This window comes from Sander lucioperca, chromosome 1, assembly GCF_008315115.2.
Source record: "Sander lucioperca isolate FBNREF2018 chromosome 1, SLUC_FBN_1.2, whole genome shotgun sequence".
Lineage (NCBI taxonomy): Eukaryota > Metazoa > Chordata > Actinopteri > Perciformes > Percidae > Sander > Sander lucioperca.
Genome location: NC_050173.1, coordinates 17,663,579 through 17,681,275, shown reverse-complemented (window position 1 = coordinate 17,681,275; position 17,697 = coordinate 17,663,579). Strand labels below are relative to the sequence as shown.

Sequence of the window (17,697 nt, the reverse complement as noted above, 5' to 3'; positions counted from 1 at the left end):
AGTTCAAATCATTAGAATTAGCTTTTTCTATTGACATGCTCCACATTTTTTTTTAACCTTTATTTATTCAGGGAAGGTTCACTGAGAGGCAGCCTCTGCAGGAACGCATTCACATTCACACAGTTACACACATTCATACCTGGAAGCTGCCCAATACAACCACAGTCTGATCTGCTGGCTTAAGTGGTTGGGGTTAAGTGCCTTGCTCAAGGGCACCCAGTGGTGGTAATGAGGGAGGGACAAGCGCTGTTCTTCCACTTTCCCCACCCAGATTTTATCCTGTCGGTCTGGGGATTGAACCGACGACCTCCCGGTCACAAGCTCACGTCTCTAACCTTTAGGCCACCACTGCCCTGGCCCATGGTCATTATGGGCTAAACCTGAATGTAATCTCCATCTTCAGCATTCAGCAGCGAAGATGCTGATGCTAATATGACTTTAATGTTTACAACTATAAATTGTATGTTTCCTACAGTGAAATCTTTGACCTCTTAACCTATCTGGATACTTTCCCAAAGGAGTGAGTGACACTGAATAGGATGCTGCAAATAATTAACACAACACAAAACACAATATTATTGTTCATGGAGCGCATTAAATAAATACCCTATGACTATTTGAGTCTATCATGCAGCAATAAAAACCATGGCCCAAATGCAAGCATGCATACACCATTGTAGGGATAATGCACTGTATCTTCTTGTGAAGTCACTTTTAGCAAAAAGGCTCCCATGCTTCCATAAATGTGCAGGTTGGATGGTGTTGCAAAGCGCTTGAGGGCTTTTACAGATCTACACAACATCCTGTTTCAATTCAATTCAACTTTATTTCAGACAAATAGGTCCATATGAGTATACAATTATGTAAAACACAACAACACAGACAAGATAAAAAAGTTACATGAATTGAAATTCAAAAGATCAAAGTGATTTTTTGATTGTTTGCATGCACAGCTGGAATAACAGTAATCTCCATATGCATGTATCCCATCCACTGTCTACATTCCTCTAAACTGAGGCTGCCAGGGGGCGTGCACGTTGAGAGTCGGTCTTTTCACACCAGCAGGGACACTGTGCACCCACGGAGAGAGATTCACCATGGCCTCAGCACTGCATTGCACATCCTTTATGTTGTGTTTTATTTATTTTTCGTTACTGTTTGTCAGTGTATTTTGCGACGCTGATGCAGAAGAAGATGAGCATGCCAAGCACACGTACACGGTGGAGATGTTCAACGAGGCGGTGCCCACTGCACCCCACTTTGTCATGTTTTACGCCCCATGGTAAGTGAACAGTTAGTTCCCAAGTTTTTTCCAGACGACGTTGAATAAATGCATTGACAATAACCTTTGTCTATTATTTGACATCCCCCATATACACTGGGAAAAAAGCTTTTAGAGTGGAATTAGAGCTAACCGGCAAGTTAGCAAACAGGCTAGTTAGCAGGCATGCTAGTTGGATACCTAGCCCCGTTCTTTTAGATAACCGGTATGGTTAGCTTAGCTGCTAACTAGCATACTCTACTAGCATAGCCAACTGCACTTTAGCGGATTGGAGCACTTTTCACAGGGGCCTCGGTGTTAACTATGCTAGTAGTTCGCTATCCGTTACAATTTAATTGAAAATCGCCTAGTAAACGTTGAATGTGGAACTTAAACAATTAATCACATTTTGTGACGCTATGCTTATTCACAGTAGAAATAGCTAGCTAGTCAGTCACGGTTCATTTAGTTGTAGTTTGGGGAGCTGTGCTTACGTGGCACGCACTGATTGACTGATGCTATGTCAGCGGTTCCAAAAGTGGGGTCTACGGACGCTCAAAGGTCCTTGAAGCGCTCTCAAGAATTCGCAAAAAAAGGAGAAGTTCAATCATCGCTCAATTATGTGGGAAAGTGTGGATAGAATAACTTGAGAGCGACAAAGACCGAGACTTGTATCTGAAGATAAGATCACAAGTTTAAATGTCCCTTGTTATGTCAAAGGCTGAACCACTAAAGTGTCAATTATCTCCCAAAGGTATCGTGACGAACCTTTGTCTAATACCCAGACTAGTATTCTTGACATGGACTATGTAACTCTAGAGCTGAATGCAGTCAGTGTCTTTCTGCCTTGTCTACATGTGGCCTTAAAAGCTCACAACTGCAACAAAGCACTATTACCAACAGGTTTCAACTTATATTTCTAACTTTGTCACTGAGACTTATTATTGACATGGATTTACATTGTTCGTGCCTGTATTTACTTAGGGGACGGTATGCACGAGCTACTCTTATTTATTATTACTTTTTTTTTTTTTAAATATTACATAAAACTACAGCTCTATGTGGCTTTCAGTGCCATAAATAACCAAGAGGCTAAACTGAAAAGTAAGAGGCCTGTTCTTTTATTGATCATTCAGAGGAGAATACAGTAGTAGGTCACCATCCACAAAATGCAAATGTATTCTCAGATATACCACTATAAACCTCCATGTCATCTTTATCACGTGAGCTCAGGCTATAGTCTTGCATTGCCACACCTATCTCCACAGTGCTGTGGAGTAAGGTTTGGCTAAACCACAGATACATTCTAGGTTAGGAGAAAAAAACGCTCTGGGTTGTTTGCGTTTCTTTAAACCAATCGCAGTCATCCTGGCAGCGCTAAGTTCCGGGCGCAGCGTCAGTGCCTCTGCAAAATAGTGTCGGAAAGGAACTTTTTTTGGCGGGACATTTGCACCCCACAAAAGAAAAAGCCACATACAATATTAACTGAAGTTATCCGTTCACACAATACAGTAACGTGAGCTATTTATTAGCTGGATCGTAGTTAAATGTAATTTGCTCTTATCAGTGTACTTAGTCCTTAGCAATCCCCCGCTGAGTCATTTGAGACCCTGTGCGGTCAGTTCAGTTCAGATAAGTTGTGTGCAAATGATAGCTTTAAACCAGGATCACAGTTTAGTTTGGGCAAAAGTTGTTTTGGACTAGACCAAAAATATTAAAACATTTTTATTTGTCATGTCACAAGGAAGAATTTCAGTAAAATGTTATCCCATCAGGTCCTTACACTTGTGCATTATTCATCATAAAGCAGAAGGTGGCTGTCAGATTGTCACACAAAAAAAAAAGTCACCCGGTTGAATAGCACCTTAAGTGCAGCCTTTAAGAATTGGTTAATTTATGTTGTACACTGCGGGTATTTGTTCCACTGTCCAGGTGCGGCCATTGCCAGAGGTTACAGCCAGTATGGAATGAACTGGCAGACAAATACAACAGCATGGACGAGCCCCCTGTGTATGTGGTAAAAGTAGACTGCGTCCCGGACACCAAGTTCTGCTCCAATGTCCACGGGGTTAGGGGTTACCCCACGTAAGTACTCCTCACACAAATTCTTGAATTTATCAATTCATATTCCTTTGGAATGCAATAGAGCAGCCTAGATATTTCACAATTTTAGATCAGCAAACTGAAACAAATATTCTTAATTGAAAAACAAAAATACATTGGCTGTTGCATGTAGGATAAAAACAACTCTTACAACATAGAAGTAAACAGTCCTTTTCATCACTGATTTACAGAGAGGTGATGCATTGGTTGCCAGTATCTTATGGCGCTTACCCACTGTTAGTACCAGTTCTGCTCGGCTGGACTCGGCCGCAGTGCCCCGTCCTCCGTTTTCCATTGCAGATTCAGTACCGCCTCATGCGTGAGGCGAGTGTGGCTGGTCGTCATAGCGACGCCGCAGGAAACTGCCGTGACCTAACGCGACACAAACAGAACGTCGAAGGTGTGTTGTTTTTGATTCTCGGCATGTGGCTGTTGCCACAGCCAGAAGACACATTTTGTTTCAAAAGAAGCTGGAGGCAAAAAAACACACCGCTGGCTAAACTATTTAAAAATGGCGGGTTTGTTCAGGACACCCCCGTCTGTCTAGCTAGCAATGATGACTCAGTGATTAGTGACGATTCTCTCCGACCAATCAGTAGTCCGCAGGTTTTCACGTCTCCTTTTGGTATCACCTCAGCTCGCTTGGAAGCTCGACGGAGGTGATTCTAAAAAAAAGTACTTGTTAGCTAGCACCAGGTACTTTTTTTCATAATGGAAAACCAAAAAAGGGAAGAGAAGAAGTGTCGAGGCGAGTCGAGCAGGTACCATGTAATGGAAAAACGCCATTAATGACATCCTTTTAAATCTTGGATGTTGCTGACTACATGCTTTACCTGCAAACACAGCACTCCCTGGATAATGATTGACAGAAGCTTTATAACCAAAAATGACCGGGTCCTAGAGCTTGTAATGATGAGACTAGTTGCGTGTACTGTACATGCGTGGGTCATTGAGTTTTAATACACTTTCTTGTGAAGCTTTAGACTTCAACCATACGTCTGCCATGCCACAACTTATTCAATACATTTTTTCTTGATACGTGTAGGCTGAAGTTGTTTAAGCCAGACCAGGAGGCAGTTAAGTACCAAGGAGCCAGAGATCTACAGTCTCTGGAGACCTGGATGCTGAAGACACTCCAGGAGGAGCCTTCAGTGAGTTGTGTTCATTCAGTTAACACCTTAAGTTTATAAACCATGGACCCTCACAGTGCAGAAGCGGTGGTGTTCTTAGATGCTTGTTGTTGTGTCCTCCAGGAACCAGAGAGTGAACAGGAGCCTCCTAAAGCCCCCGAGCCCAAACAGGGCATGTATGAACTCACTGCTCTCAACTTTAAGACCCACATAGCCAAAGGTAAATATCTAGTAGAACATATGCTGTTTAATACTTGATGAAAATGCTGTGTTGTACCAGTTAACCTAAGCAAACAATGAGTTAACTTCATTGTGTGTATTTATGCAGCTGCATCCTGCCTGCAACAGATAACTCTTTTCTGTTTCGTCTCAAATTTTAAACGTACTTTCCGTTTTCAACCACACTAAGTAGTGTTTCTGGATCCCTCCTTAAAGAATGGAAACACCTCATTGCCTTGATTGACATAACTAACATTTCAACACGAGCACCTGAGCCACAATCCACAACGTCAGTCAACTCGAACCAACTGTATAACACCCGTCGCCGGTCACCTCACGTTTCTGGGTTTTCAGACAACGACTGCAAAAATAAACAGTGCTCACGATAATTGTCTCATTGAAATTGTGGCTTTTAAGCTCCGCTGATGTCGAGTGTTTTGGTTTTGAAGAAAAATAAATGATTTCTTGTTTGCAGACAAGAGGAGGCAGGATATGACATAGGCATTTTTAAAATGGTGTTTATAGGTCCCACCTTCACATCTTGGCAACAGAGCTCCAATAAATGTGCAATTGGTTGCGTGTAACCTCTGTATAAGAGGTGTATATTTTCATGTAAGACAGGCTGGGTTGAGTTTGTTGTGGAATTGACTTTTTTCATTGCTCCATCAAATCCAAATCTGAACACATAAACTTGCTCAGCACATAATTGTGCACTTGTGTGTAGTTATGTCCATGTAGAAATTAGTACAAACTGCACAGCATTTTACTTTCTACTTACTTATTGTATGCATTACGCTATATTCTTTTTCTGTTATTTGTTTTAAATGCTCTTGCTGGTTAGTTGCCATTTTATTTTTCTAATGTGGCTTTTCTCCTCTTGCTTCAGGTGGCCATTTTGTGAAGTTCTTTGCCCCATGGTGTGGTCACTGCAAAGCCATGGCCCCAACCTGGGAGCAGCTGGCCACCACCTTTGAGCACTCTGATGACGTCAAGATAGGAAAGGTGGGTCCTTTAGATTGCGTACAGTCTCACAGGTTCACGATCCATCCATTTTTATTTTTTTTTATTACAATAATGGCCGCTGCCTTTCTTTCCATGAAAAGAAATTTTCATGGGTGTTTTTTACCAGTGCTACAATATGAGCTGCCTTTGTGACACACTTTACAAACTGTTTTTGCAGTGCTCCAAATGCTTCCGTCATTGTTATGTGAATAAGATGCTTTACACTACTGGCATGGTCATCCTGTTACCCGTTTGACATAACAGGATGCTGGTCACATTAGAAGCTACCTGTTTGCATACTGGGTTATCAAACACACACCTCGTAAGCAAATGTGCCGGGGTTATTGTTTGCATTGATGATTCATTCTAGTTGAATAACATATTTCATGTATTTATGACCTAGGTGGACTGCACACAGCACTATGAGGCGTGCTCTGAGAATGGTGTCCGTGGATATCCCACGCTGCTCTTCTTCTACAACGGACAGAAGGTACAAAAGAAGTTTTGGACTGCTACAAACTTTCCATTCCAAATGATCTCTGCATGCACAGCCATTCGACACACTCTTTGGCTACAGCCTGCCTCCATCTGACCTACTGCCACTGTGGCTGTCATGTTGTTTCTCCTCGACACCTTCAAAGATTTACTGCAAACTGTAACAACCTTCATGACATTAGCCGCTTTCCGACCGGAGGGATTTTTGCAGTTCCTAGAACATAAAATTCCTAGATCCCTTTTTTTCTCGTGTTCCGACTGGGCCAATTTGGGGATTTTTAAGTCCCTCTGGCCGCAGTTCCTGTAACAACTCCTACTTCAGGGCAGGGTCTTTTCTCTTTTCCCTTTTCAGATTATGAACCTAGGTCAACTAGGGTCGGGTTTCCCGTACAGACAGACCAACAACGGGACAATTTTAACAATTTTCGCCTCTTATTCATCACTAATTTGACTTATGACAACGTTTTAGGCGAGAAATTAACTGTTTAGATTGTGAATATAGGCAGTCTTGCGAAAATTGATGCCAAATTGACAATTTGCTTAAAAGTTTTCGGAGTTGAGAAGCTCCATGAAGTGAGGCGACAGCCAGCAGGAGCCTGCCCCGGCCGCTAGCTCGTCGCTCGGCCAGTCATGCTTAGAGTCCCCGCTGTAAGCTGGAGGTCTCTCAGACCGCTCTCGTAAATAAGAGGCTTTTATTTCGCCGTTGACGGTTCGTTTGTTTAAATATCACAACTAGGGATCGATTAATTCATTAATCATTAGTTGATTGACTTTATCGATCGATTAACTGATAAGCGGCTTTTTTCCTGAGAATGTAAATTTCTCACGGTATCAATAGTGTCTTTAACATAAAAAGCAAAATATTGCTTATATACTGAATAAAAATGCATGTTATATTGCTCAGTTGATGTTTTATTGTACCAGTTGGGATACGGTACGGATAATGGCATTTATGTAGTTTAACAAAATAAATTATGCACAGAAAATAAAAATACATAAAAAATAATTGTGCACTGGCTCACCTGTTGCATGTGAAACCTTAAGCAACATAAAATACATTTTAAATAGAAATCTAAACAATATGGGTAGGCTTAGCCTACACTATATTAAGCCTACATATATAATATAATAATCTGGTAAACTATCTGGAAACATTAGCAGCAACCCACATTACTCAGTTGACACCAGCAGCAGCGAATCCGTCGTTGACGGCCAGATTTAACGTATGTGCAAAGCAAGAAATTGATTTCCAACTGACTCGTGCGGGGTTGTTTGCTGAGACAATGTTCCGAGCGTTGTCGTGCACACAGGCTATTACACGCCCGGTGAGTCCCCATGACTCCATAGCCTGGTTGAGTTTGTCAGCTAAATTATCAGCTGTATGTCTCTGACAGGCTCTCCATGAGAAGCACTGCTGACTTTACCTGCCAGTCGTTTCCAATGCAAGTGATTGTTATGTAGCTCTCTGTAGTCAGTGCCGTCCAACAATCCGTCGTCAAAGCCACATTAGCCGCGGCTAACTGTGTTTTTAGCTCAGCCTTCTTGTTTTTGTAGCGTGCTTCCAAGTGGGTAGTAATGGTCGCTCGAGAAGTGATATTATATCCTGGCTCCATGTAGTGTAATAACTCCCGAAATCCCTCACCGTCAGTGGTGCTAATTGGCATCATATCTTTTTCGATCATGCCGCAAATCCTCTGAGTAATGCCCTCCGCTTTCCTGTGGTCACATACTCGCCTTCCCACCACAGCAGCGATTGTAGGTTGTGAAGGCGACAGACTTCCTCCCTGCAACATGGCTGCATGCAAGTTATGAATGTGGTATCTTAACGAACTCATAGAGCTGCTGAACTTAAACGTAGTACCGCAGAGTTTACATTGGGCGTCTTTGTCATCATTAATTAATTTGAAATGCTCCCACACTCCACTCCGTTTTGACCGCCTCATGCTTGGTTTCTTTTTTGCCGCCTCAAGTTTGTGTCGGGTCTCTCACCGCCAGTGAGAATCTCGTGTCACGTTCAATTAGGCCTACGTCCTGTGGAAAACGGTCTTAGATTGCAATGTTCAATTAGCCGACAATTAATTTATTCGAGTAAGAAGTTATCGACAATTAATCGATAGTCGATTAACTGTTTACATCCCTAATCACAACACATGTCCATCATAAGATTAACGGGAACCTGTGGTTAACTGTCTTTTCGGAGTTAAACTCCACAAGCATGTCCTGCGGCTGGCCGGCCATCACACACACACACACACACACACGTCCACAGCGCAGCAGGCAGAGGCGGGGGAGAGAGAGATACCCGTTTCTCTTTGGGAGACTTGTTTAAATTATGACAAATATGCTATATACATTAGATTTAGTATTTAGTTCATACTTTTTTGGTGTATTTGTTTTCTGATTTTAACGCTATAAAGACCGTTGCCGTGCTTGCATCACTCCCTTACCCCTCCTACCAGTCCCTATGGCCACATGGCCAGTGCGAATGCAATTGGAAAAAACGGTTTTGGGGGAGAGTAGTTAGTAGATCTATTTAGAAGTGGACTTTTCCTATAACTACGTTCCTGTAACTACTTGGTCAGAAAGCGTCTATTACATCACACTGGGAGATTAAATACATACATAAAAAAACTAGCATATTAATCACAACAGGAATCATGATTACATTGGGGGCATTGAAGATCTGAGTTAAACAATAATTGAAAAAAAATAAGGTATTAAGTGTGTGTGTGTGTGTGTGTGTGTGTGTGTAGACTGATCAGTACAAAGGAAAAAGAGACCTGGACTCCTTCAAAGACTTTGTAGACAACCAGCTGAAGGCTGCCGTCGCGCAGGAGCAAGTACAGGAACCGAGTGAGGAACAAAAAGCCAACGAGATCCCCACTGATGAGCCAGCCAAAGAGGAGGTAAAGGCAGCTGTTAAACACAAAAACAAGAAATGCCATATACAAGAAATATATGCTACAGTGCCTATACATTCAGAAACAGTCAAAACTTTTTTTAAACAATTCTTCAGTTGCTCTGATGTGTTGAAATTATTTTGCTTGGCAGGCTTTAGACACCATACTTATAAAACTGATCTGACTTTAACAAGGTTTAGCAATAATATGTACTGAATTCTGGTACCCCACCAAGTTACAGAATCATTACAGCCCATATATTATGACTTTCACTGAGAATCGTCTTTGCAGGAGCAGCTGGGGGGGGGGGGGGGGGTACAGTACAACCACAGATGTTTCATTAGTGTGGACCAAACATGTGGCAGCCATCTTTACCTGCAAATAAGTAAAGGTCTCTGAGCTTAGCACCCACTTAACTATGTGCCTCTCAACTAATAATTATGGTTAGGCTAGTTATTTCCTGCTGATGGAGGCCAGAATTTCAGATAGGCATGCTGATAGCATTGACATCATCCTTAACTAGAAAATGCTTTTCCTGCAGGAAATGCTTGTGAATGCTGAAGGCTAAACTGGATTGCTTTCATAATTGCGTAAGAAGAAGGTGAAGAAATGAGAATAGAAAGTGGGAATGGTTTTAATTAGTATGAATTTCATTGAACTGTGAAATAATAACGTTTAACTAAACTAAAGTAAGCATTAAATATCCTTAAAGAGATTAATAATTTTGATATTCGAATGTTTTTTGTAGCTGAAAGTATGAGGAGTAGTAGGCTAAAGCCACCAGACTCTACGTAAATTAACAGTAATTCAAAATTCAAAGTCGACAGAAACAAAATAAAACTATGAAAAACGACGTTTTTCCACTTTTCCAACGATCACAACTCCAGTTTTGGTTGAAGTAAATGCATAGTTTACCGATTTACATGTGAAAATGTGTTGGCTCTATACACGCTAAAAGTATTGGTTTTTTAAATGGAGTCTGGTGGGTTTAGCGCTAGCAATCTCAGAGCGGGTTCTGGTTAAACAGAAAGGTCTTAAAGAGGTTTTTAAAAAGGCCTGTCTCTGTAGGAATCCTTTCCACAATGTTATTACACACTTGGAATACAAATCTAAGCCTTTGAGTGGCAAAAAAAGCACTTTTAGTGGACAAAATTGACGATGCACATTTGTCTGTGGCTGCCGGTTACAGCGTTCAAGCTTAATACTGGACCAATTTCCAAGATTTTTAAGAAACCATAGAAAAATAGGGTCCAGGTTAAAAAATGTTAAAATATGTCGAAAAAAAAGTCATAGTATAGTATGTCTAAATAAGTCAGTATAGCATTTTGAATAAAAGTAATCTTACAGCCTGTCGAAAAAAAGTTAGGGTGTCGAAAAAATGGATAAAAGTCATAGTATAGTATGTTGAACAAAGTGATGAAAAAGACATAGTATAGTACATGCAAACTCAGCACAAAAAGGCCCAGCCTGAACTAGGGATCGAACTAAGGGTCAGATTTTAAGGGTCAGTGGTAACCACCGATCCAATGGCCACAAAATAAATAACGTTGAAAACAGTCATAGCATAGTTTGTCCAAAAAATCCATTAAAAAGTCATAGTATAGTATGTTGAAAAAAGTAATAAAAAAGGTCAAAGTATAGTATGTCGTAAAAAAGTGATCAATTCTTAGTATATCGGAAAAAGTCATACTATTCCATGTCGAAAAAAAATTTAACATGCAAACTAATCACAAAAAGTCTCAGCCCGGATTGAGGATCGAACCATTGGTCAGAGTCTGCAGTGCCCTCTTACTGGTGCTAGTTGGCGCAGTGCTATCCACTGAGCCAAAGGCCACCAAATAAATTATGTAGAAAACAGTCATAGCATAGTATGTCGAAAAAAGACATTAAAACGTCATAGTATAGTTTGTCGAAAAAAGTGATGAAACAGTGTTTCCCATACAAAGGTTCACCCAGGTAGATTGAGACCCGCCCAGGTAGATAACTCGTGAAGTCGCGCGCCGCATGCATGACAGCGTCAAGCATGCCGTCAACATTGTACTTTAGGCTCAGAGGCTATCGCTAGTAGTAGCATGCTGCTGCTGGTCTTGCCGTGGGATTAACTGTACTAATAAAACCGTAGAAACACCGCGGCCACACTGCTGTGAAAGCTCCCTGAAGGCCAATTATCAGTCTGGTTGTTCACCCTCTCCACTCCATATCTTTAAACGGAGTTAACCAGAGCTGCATGTTTAGGATCCCCAAAACAGATTAAAACACGAACAATGATCTAACAAGCAAAATGAACAAGAATTTACTAGAGATAGCCCTAGTCTATATATTTAACAGGAGTTAGGAGGAAAAACAGGTGTTGAGATTTATAATAACAGAACTTTCTGTATGGATCATAGTATAGTATTATACCCATACTACTATGCTTATCTGCTGAACCGTTTGGCAACAACAACAAACAACTGATTTAATTGACCTATCACATCATGGCTACACTTTTTTGTCATTTGTTTTAAATTCAACAAGTATTTTAGCAGAATACTGAAAGCAGCAGAAAGGCACAACTGAGTACACTTTAATATCTGTTTATTTATCGCAAGTAATATCATTATCGCGATATTCAACAACATTAGGGCATATTGCATATTTTCCTCATATCGTTCAGCCCTAATAACTACCCTGAAATTGTGTCAGATGCAACATAGTGTCTCAATACTTTCATCTGTATCATCTTTTAGTCATAGTATAGTATAATAGTATTTTTAAAAAAGTGATGACTTTTCAATGGCTTTTTTCGACATGCTATACTATGACTTTTTTTTCGATTCACCGTCCTATAAAAAAATGAATAGTACGTTTTTCAAGCTGAAGGGATCACAGTCAGGTTATTATAAGGATTATCGCAATTCAATGATCAGCACAGTTTAATATCAGTTTCTTTCCTCTCTGCAGTCCAGTGTGTTGGACCTCACGGAGAACAACTTTGACGAGAAAGTGGCCAAGGGCTTCACCTTCATCAAATTCTACGCTCCATGGTGAGACGGTGTTTTATTATTCTTTATCTTTAACGGCCTGTTTGAAGTAACACTCAGTGACACTAATGTTGTATGTATAAATGTGTTTTAAACACTTGACATTACAGTATCCCTGCAATGTCTCAGTCACTTTAACTGATGTAATTCCTGTGTTATCCTGCTGTCCACTGTAGGTGTGGCCACTGTAAGAACCTCGCTCCAACATGGGAGGACCTTTCCAAAAAGGAGTTTTCTGGCCTCACTGACGTCAAGATAGCCAAAGTGGACTGCACTGTTGAACGCACACTCTGCAACAAGTACTCTGTAAGTATGTGGTTGTCATCCACAAATCATACTTCGAGGTACAATTTAAACTGAACATGCAGCACTCTATCTCTTCCTCTCACGTACCCCTCTGTCAGCTTTCTAATTTTCTCAAGATTAAGTGTGTTACACAGGATATAATAAAGTGAAGATGGCGGTTTTATCGGTCTCATAAACCAATATGACTGCTACATACTTAAATTAGATGCTACAGACTGCAATTCTAAACCAGATCCAACTCTGTCATGCGTAAAGAAATGTTCTCACACACACACACACACACACACACTATCAGCTTTGATGTCATTGAGAGTAAAGCCCAGGGCATTATTTAATGTTGACTCAGGTTTTAGAATTAAAATGTGTGAAGAAGTTACACACAGACCTCAACCTACAACTTATCTATAATAAAATAATAAAAAGCTCCATCACATTAAATCAGCTTGCATCTTCAAAAGTAAGGTCTTGAACTTCTTATATTTTAAAATCAGATGGAGAATCATTAAGCCAACCTATCATTTTATACTATGGGAGTTGTACTGCTTGCCTCTTCAGAGTTCAACAGAACTTGAATGATGATTCACTATCATAAAATGGGCCCTTTTTGTTGTGTTGTGTTTTTACATCCAATATATTGTCTCCTGTAAAACTTCACTCACTCAGACCAAGAAGGAGCTGATAAGATTTGCATGCTGCATAAAAATGAAATGGTTTTGAAAGACGACAAAGTGAGCTGATGATGAAATAGGCCCCTGATGCTGTTCTTCCCTCTTTATTCAGGTTCGAGGTTACCCCACCTTGATCATGTTCAGGGCGGGGGAGCAGGGTGACGAGCATCATGGCGGCCGGGACCTGGAGAGCCTGCACAGCTTTGTGATGAGGCAGGCGAGAGACGAGTTGTAGAAACAGCCAAATCAGCACTCCACTCTCCACCACTCTGCTCGTCCACACTGCATATCTGGCCAGTAGGACACCACTCTCTCTCCCACAGTAGCCAAACCTCTCTATCTTTCTCTCCACTCGGGTTCTCTTCAGAAAGGAGTCCGCAATGACAGACTGCAGTCTGTTCTTTCTCCTGTGTTCAAGGACAGAATGATTCAGTAGAGTGTTTGGGATGTGAATGTTTCTCATTGCTGTTGCCAAACCTTAAACTCCCAATATGGAGAATACTATCGTATTGGTTGGCTCTGTAAATTAAGTAATATGTTGGACAACCACTTTGCAAGCACTGCTAAGTCAATCAGAACCATAATTCCTCGCACAGATAAAATGTATTTGATTTAAGATGGTAGCACTAAAGGACAGTTTCTGCCTGTTATAGAAAACCAATTGTTTCTGATGAACTTCTGTTGCCATTTTACTTTTTTTAAATGCTACATTTTTTACATGGGATCTGTTGTTAAATCACAAGCCATTAATGTTAAGGTACTGTCAGGCAGAAGTTTGTAAAGTTTGTGTCACCCAAATGTGAAGTTTGAGTGTTAAGTTGAGGGTACTTTGAATCCATGCCAGTGATGGCCAATCTGACTTAACTCTCAGGGAAACGCCCACAGACTAGAAGAAGAAGTGATGGAGGCATCATTTTTATCATGGGTCTGATGATGGCACATGGACTATTTTCTCTTAATGATGAGGCAAGAACAAGCTGAATTAAAAAGGCTTGGTAAACTAAGCATCTCAATTGTGCATCTTACCCTTTTTCTGACTCCTGGGATCTAAATCAGCCTTCCCTCTCTACTTCTCCTAGGATTCAGGGTCTCAGGCCTGGACCATTTTGCCCCATATCTCCATTACTGAGCTTTTGAGAGTTACTACTTTCATTAAATCTGGCCCTTCATTTTCTTCTCAAATGTAGTACAAAGATGTGTTGGTAGGTGTTGTGGTATATCCCTCAGGCCAGGCCCGTGTTCAAAGCATTTGGGAACCAGTAAGTGGAGCAGGAGAAGACAGTAGAAGGTTAGGACCTTTCGCATGAGAAATTAAGCTCCATTTTGGTTGTGACACTGAACTCTGGTCATCTTTTTGAGGAAATGATGCTTTTACAACTTTACTTCTATTGTACTTCACTGTAGATCAGTGTCAGGTGGGCTAACTAGCATATCATCTTTCTGACTGATTGTGATCTATTCTTCCCGATAGTGATTAAACCAGCTGCATCTTGGGTCTATATAATTATATTTTTCCTGCTCCCAAATACTTTTCTAGATGTCAATTTTCTGACTGTTTTCAAACCACGCTGTGAAGCCAGCATCTTTAGGCACCCAAAACTGGGGACTGAATAGTTTGGCTTTGCTACATGGATAGTGGGGGGTGAACTGGTTTTAAGATACAGCTACACCAGCTGCTGGTTTCTAAGTCTCACTGATCTGGAAAAAGATGCGTCATTTATCGATTGCAACCAAAATCAACCATAACTTGGCTGGTCTTAATTTCCCACTCTGACTATAGTCACTCTTCAAATGAATTATTCAAACTTAAGTCTGCTGTATCATAACCATCAACCCACAAATCCAACTACAGAAGATTAATTGGTGTTTAAAGGTTCAACAGTCAAAGGCCAAGAAAATGTCATCCGTCACAGACCTGGTTCTAATAGCATTTGCGGTTTCTTTTCAGTGCATCTTTTGTGACTAACTGTGACTTCACCCACCTGTTAGGCCGTGCCTATTACACTGCAAATGCTCTTCGACCCTGGTTATGTGAAAAGAATGTGCTGGACGATGCAGGGCATCATTTATTGACATCCCAGGTACACAAACAGTCAGAGACACAGCAGGTTTTTTTGTCAGTAAAACTTTTTTATGGATAGCACATGGTCTAAGGAACTTCTCCAGTGACAGAAGTATTTTTTTCCTTGCGAGTCATGGGTTGTACACTAACCATGGATTTTGTACAAAAAGGTGAATAATGGCAAGTTGTAACATGAGATTTCATAATAAAAAAATTTCAAAAATAAGTTTGTATTTTCATTTTGTTCTTGCATTTGTCTTTGTTAAGGTATGTGATATTTCTTTTTAATAAAAAGGTGCAATAAATAAGCTGAGAATGTACAATTATTTACAAAAAAACAGTCTAAACATGATCACAAATGTAAACAGCAGCTTACCAGAGGTATATTTTGTAATTTATGATTGGTTAGGCACATAAGGTATTTTGATTCTGGTTGGTTTTAGTTTTTCATTAAAATGTTCTCTAAAAAAAACTCCATGTCATTCAAAGCTCACAGTAACACGTTCAATTGGAAAGACGTTGCCACTGGACACAAATCTCAACATAATTTTACCCTCCAGGGCTGAAAAAGCAAAGGGCTAATTTCAGAAAGCTGGCACAAACACCGTTCTGCCGGCTGTTTTTGACTCACTGAATGTTTTTCCACAATCTCTTGATGGGTTTACCTTGATCAACCTTCAGACTGAATGAAACCCAGTATGTCGAAAAAAAAATCATAAAATTATGTCATAATAGTCATTGTATAGTATGTCGATGAAATCAAAAAAATATAAGAATAGTATGTTTAAAAAGTCATAGTATAGTAGGGCGATGAAATAAAGTCATAGTATAGTATGACGAAAAAAATCATAAAAAGTCATAGTATAGTATGTCGAAAAAATCATGGAAGTCATAGTGTAGTATGTCGAAAAAAATCAATAAAGTCATAGTATAGTATGTCGAAAAAGTCATAGAGTATGTCGAAAAAAAGTCAGTATTGTATGTCGAAAAAAATTATAAAAAGTCATAGAATAGTATGTTGAAAACAATTATAAAAAGTTATAGTATAGTATGACGAAAAAAATCATAAAAATTCATAGTATAGTATGTTGAAAAACCATGAAAGTCATAGTATAGTATGTCGAAAAAAAGCCATAGTATAGTATGTCGAAAAAAAATCATAAAAAGTCATAGTATAGTATGTCGAAAAAATCATGAAAGTCATAGTATAGTATGTTGAAAAAATCAAAAAAAGTCATAATATAGTATGTCTAAAAAAGGCATGGTATAATATGGCTAAAAAGTCATCAGAATCAGAATCATCTTTATTTGCCAGGTTTGCGTAAACAAACAAGGAATTTGACTCCGGTAATCTTTGCTCTCAAAGTACAACACTTAACATATTAAGAATAAAAACAGAGTTGACGGTAAGAATATAAAGAAAATAATGTACAGTATAACAATACAATAGAATTTACAATTTTACAAAAAATATACAAAAGAGAGGGAAGGAATAGTGCAATATCGGTCAATAGACTGAGATTTTAGGATTTAAATATGAGTACAGTGCAAGGCAGATCAGTGCAATGGTAATATATTAATAACAATATTGTAATTATAGGATTGAAATAGACATGAGGTAGATGAGCAGAACAGTGATGGTTGACTTTGTTCAGTGTGAGGGTGGGGGCTATTTCTGAATGTTCAGAGTGACTGCTTGGGGAAAGAAACTGTCTCTGTGTCGGCTGGTTTTGGCGAACAGTGCCCTGTATCAGAGGGAAGGAGGTTGAACAGTTTGTGACCAGGATGTGAGGGGTCTGCAGAGATTTTTGCTGCCCTTTTCCGGATCCTGGACCGGTACAGGTCCTGGATGGAGGGAAGGTCAGTTCCAATGATCCTCTCTGCAGCCCTAATTGTCTGTTGCAGTCTGGCCCTGTCCTGTTTGGTGGCTGAACCAAACCAGACAGTGATGGAGGTGCAGATGACAGATTGAATGATGGCTGAGTAGAAAGTGGTCAGCAGCTCCTTAGGCAGATTAAACTTCCTTAGCTGTCGCAGGAAGTATAACCTCTGCTGGGCCTTTTTCTGGACAGAGTCAATGGGGGAGACCATTTTAGGTCCTGTGAGATGGTTGATCCCAGGAACCTCATGGAATCCACAGTGGCCACTGTGTCGTTCTGGATGGTGAGGGGGGGTGGGGGACTTCTCCTGAAGTCCACTGTCATCTCCACAGTCTTCTTGGGGTTTAACTCCATGTGGTTCTGACTGCACCATTGGAAAATCAAAAAAGTCATAGTATAGAATGGAGAAAAAAAATCAAAAAAGTCATAGTATAGTATGGCAAAACAAAATCAAAAAAGTCATAGTATATTATGTTGAAAAAACTCATAAAAGAGTCATGGTATAGTATGTCGAAAATGATCATGAAAAAGTCATAGTAAATTATGTTGGAAAAAATCATGAAAGTCATAGTATAGTATGTCGAAATAAATCATGAAAGTCATAGTATAGTATGTTGAAAAAAGTCATAAAAGGGTCATGGTATAGTA

At 40.0% G+C, this 17,697-nt stretch overlaps 1 protein-coding gene across 1 annotated transcript; it reads left to right on the top strand.

Annotated features, from left to right (window-relative positions):
- Nucleotides 1-1,021: 1,021 nt before the first annotated feature.
- On the top strand, nt 1,022-13,844 carry txndc5 (thioredoxin domain containing 5). The gene is made up of 10 exons (XM_031294548.2): nt 1,022-1,282; nt 3,194-3,346; nt 4,410-4,515; nt 4,618-4,714; nt 5,600-5,715; nt 6,119-6,205; nt 8,964-9,116; nt 12,054-12,136; nt 12,310-12,439; nt 13,220-13,844. Exons 1-10 carry the CDS (start codon nt 1,098-1,100, stop codon nt 13,340-13,342), a joined length of 1,233 nt encoding a protein of 410 aa, XP_031150408.1. The 5' UTR covers nt 1,022-1,097; the 3' UTR covers nt 13,343-13,844.
- The last annotated feature ends 3,853 nt before the right edge of the window (nt 13,845-17,697 follow it).